This window comes from Colobus angolensis, unplaced genomic scaffold (assembly GCF_000951035.1).
Source record: "Colobus angolensis palliatus isolate OR3802 unplaced genomic scaffold, Cang.pa_1.0 Scaffold46, whole genome shotgun sequence".
Taxonomy (NCBI): domain Eukaryota; kingdom Metazoa; phylum Chordata; class Mammalia; order Primates; family Cercopithecidae; genus Colobus; species Colobus angolensis.
Genome location: NW_012118043.1, coordinates 7,825,243 through 7,826,452, shown reverse-complemented (window position 1 = coordinate 7,826,452; position 1,210 = coordinate 7,825,243). Strand labels below are relative to the sequence as shown.

The 1,210-nt window shown below is 60.0% G+C and overlaps 1 protein-coding gene across 1 annotated transcript in view; it reads right to left on the bottom strand.

Annotated features, from left to right (window-relative positions):
• Positions 1-774: 774 nt before the first annotated feature.
• The window catches only part of FOXL2 (forkhead box L2), a gene marked incomplete at its 5' end in the record, with an annotated part of 1,390 nt that continues 954 nt past the window's right edge, over positions 775-1,210 (bottom strand). The window contains one exon of the mRNA XM_011958221.1: positions 775-1,084. Coding sequence (XP_011813611.1) covers positions 775-1,084 — 310 coding nt within the window. The remainder of the gene's footprint in view (positions 1,085-1,210) is intronic.

The window sequence follows — 1,210 nt, the reverse complement described above, 5'->3', positions numbered from 1 at the left end:
CCAGGCAGGCAGTGATCTCCCTGCATCCAGGACTTGCATCGGAAGATCCGGGGACATTTGTTTTTGATTTTTTTTCTTCAGATAGGGAGAGGGTGAAACTTCCCCAATTGGTAGACGAAACCATATTTACTGGATATATTCTCCTACCTCTGAACACAGCTTTTTGAAGGCCCGACAGGAACTCTTAACGCAAATCTTCCAGAAGAGAAGATGAGGAATACTAAAGCTTTTGATTTTCATGTTTGGATTTAGCAAGCTCCAAGGCCACAATACTTCCCCGGTTGCCCGGTGAATGTTTTATCTCCTTACTTTTTTTTTTTTTTTTTTTAATATTCTCTTAAAAAGCTCCACCGATCTTTTAAACAAAACATTAGCCAGCCGCCGGGGCCCGGAGGTGCCCGAAGCGACGGGACTGACAGCGGAGGAAACGCGGCCTCCCTCCGCGCCGGCTCGCGGTGTAAACCGAGTACAGGCCGCGGAGCCAGGCTGTCCCGGCTCCCGCTGGGTCCCAACCCCCGCCCCGCCCAGTGAACCCCGCGGCAAGCGGCTTCTGAACAGCTTCAAGAGGGTTCGCGGAGCAAACACACGTGTTGGTCTGTCCCTTTCTCAGGCAGGGTGGGTCCCGCCGCCAGTCCTGTCCGGCGCGTCTAGCCATGGACTGCACGGCAGTCGGGCGGGGAACGCCGAGCGCGAGCGCACCGACCTGTGAGAGAAGGCCGAGAGGTCTGCGCCGCCGACGCCCGGTCGCACCTCGGCCCCGGGCCCTTTCCGCGGTCAACTTGGGCAGGAGACGCTGGGGTTCCGGAAAGAGACGAGCCCAGTAAAAAGGGCGCAGAGAGGCGGCTTCAGGCCAGGGGAGTGCAAGAAGGGCATAGAGGTCAGGGAGGTAAGCACAGGAGGACAAGCAGAGGGAACAAAGAGGAGCTGAGGAGAGCGGAAAAGCACAGAGGGACCCCGGGCGCTGGATCCAGAGGCGGGCCCAGAGGGTGTGAGGTCCGGCTGGCGGCGGCGGCGTCGGCTGCGACCAGGGCCGGCGTCGCGCGTCCCTGCATCCTCGCATCCGTCTGCACCGGCATGCAGTGGGCTCTCAGAGATCCAGGCGCGAATGCAGCGCGCCGGTCTTGCTGTCGTGGTCCCAGTAAGAGCAATGCATCATGGCGAGCTCGGGCTGCCGGGCGCAAGCGAACTGCAGGCCGGGCGCACTTGTGGG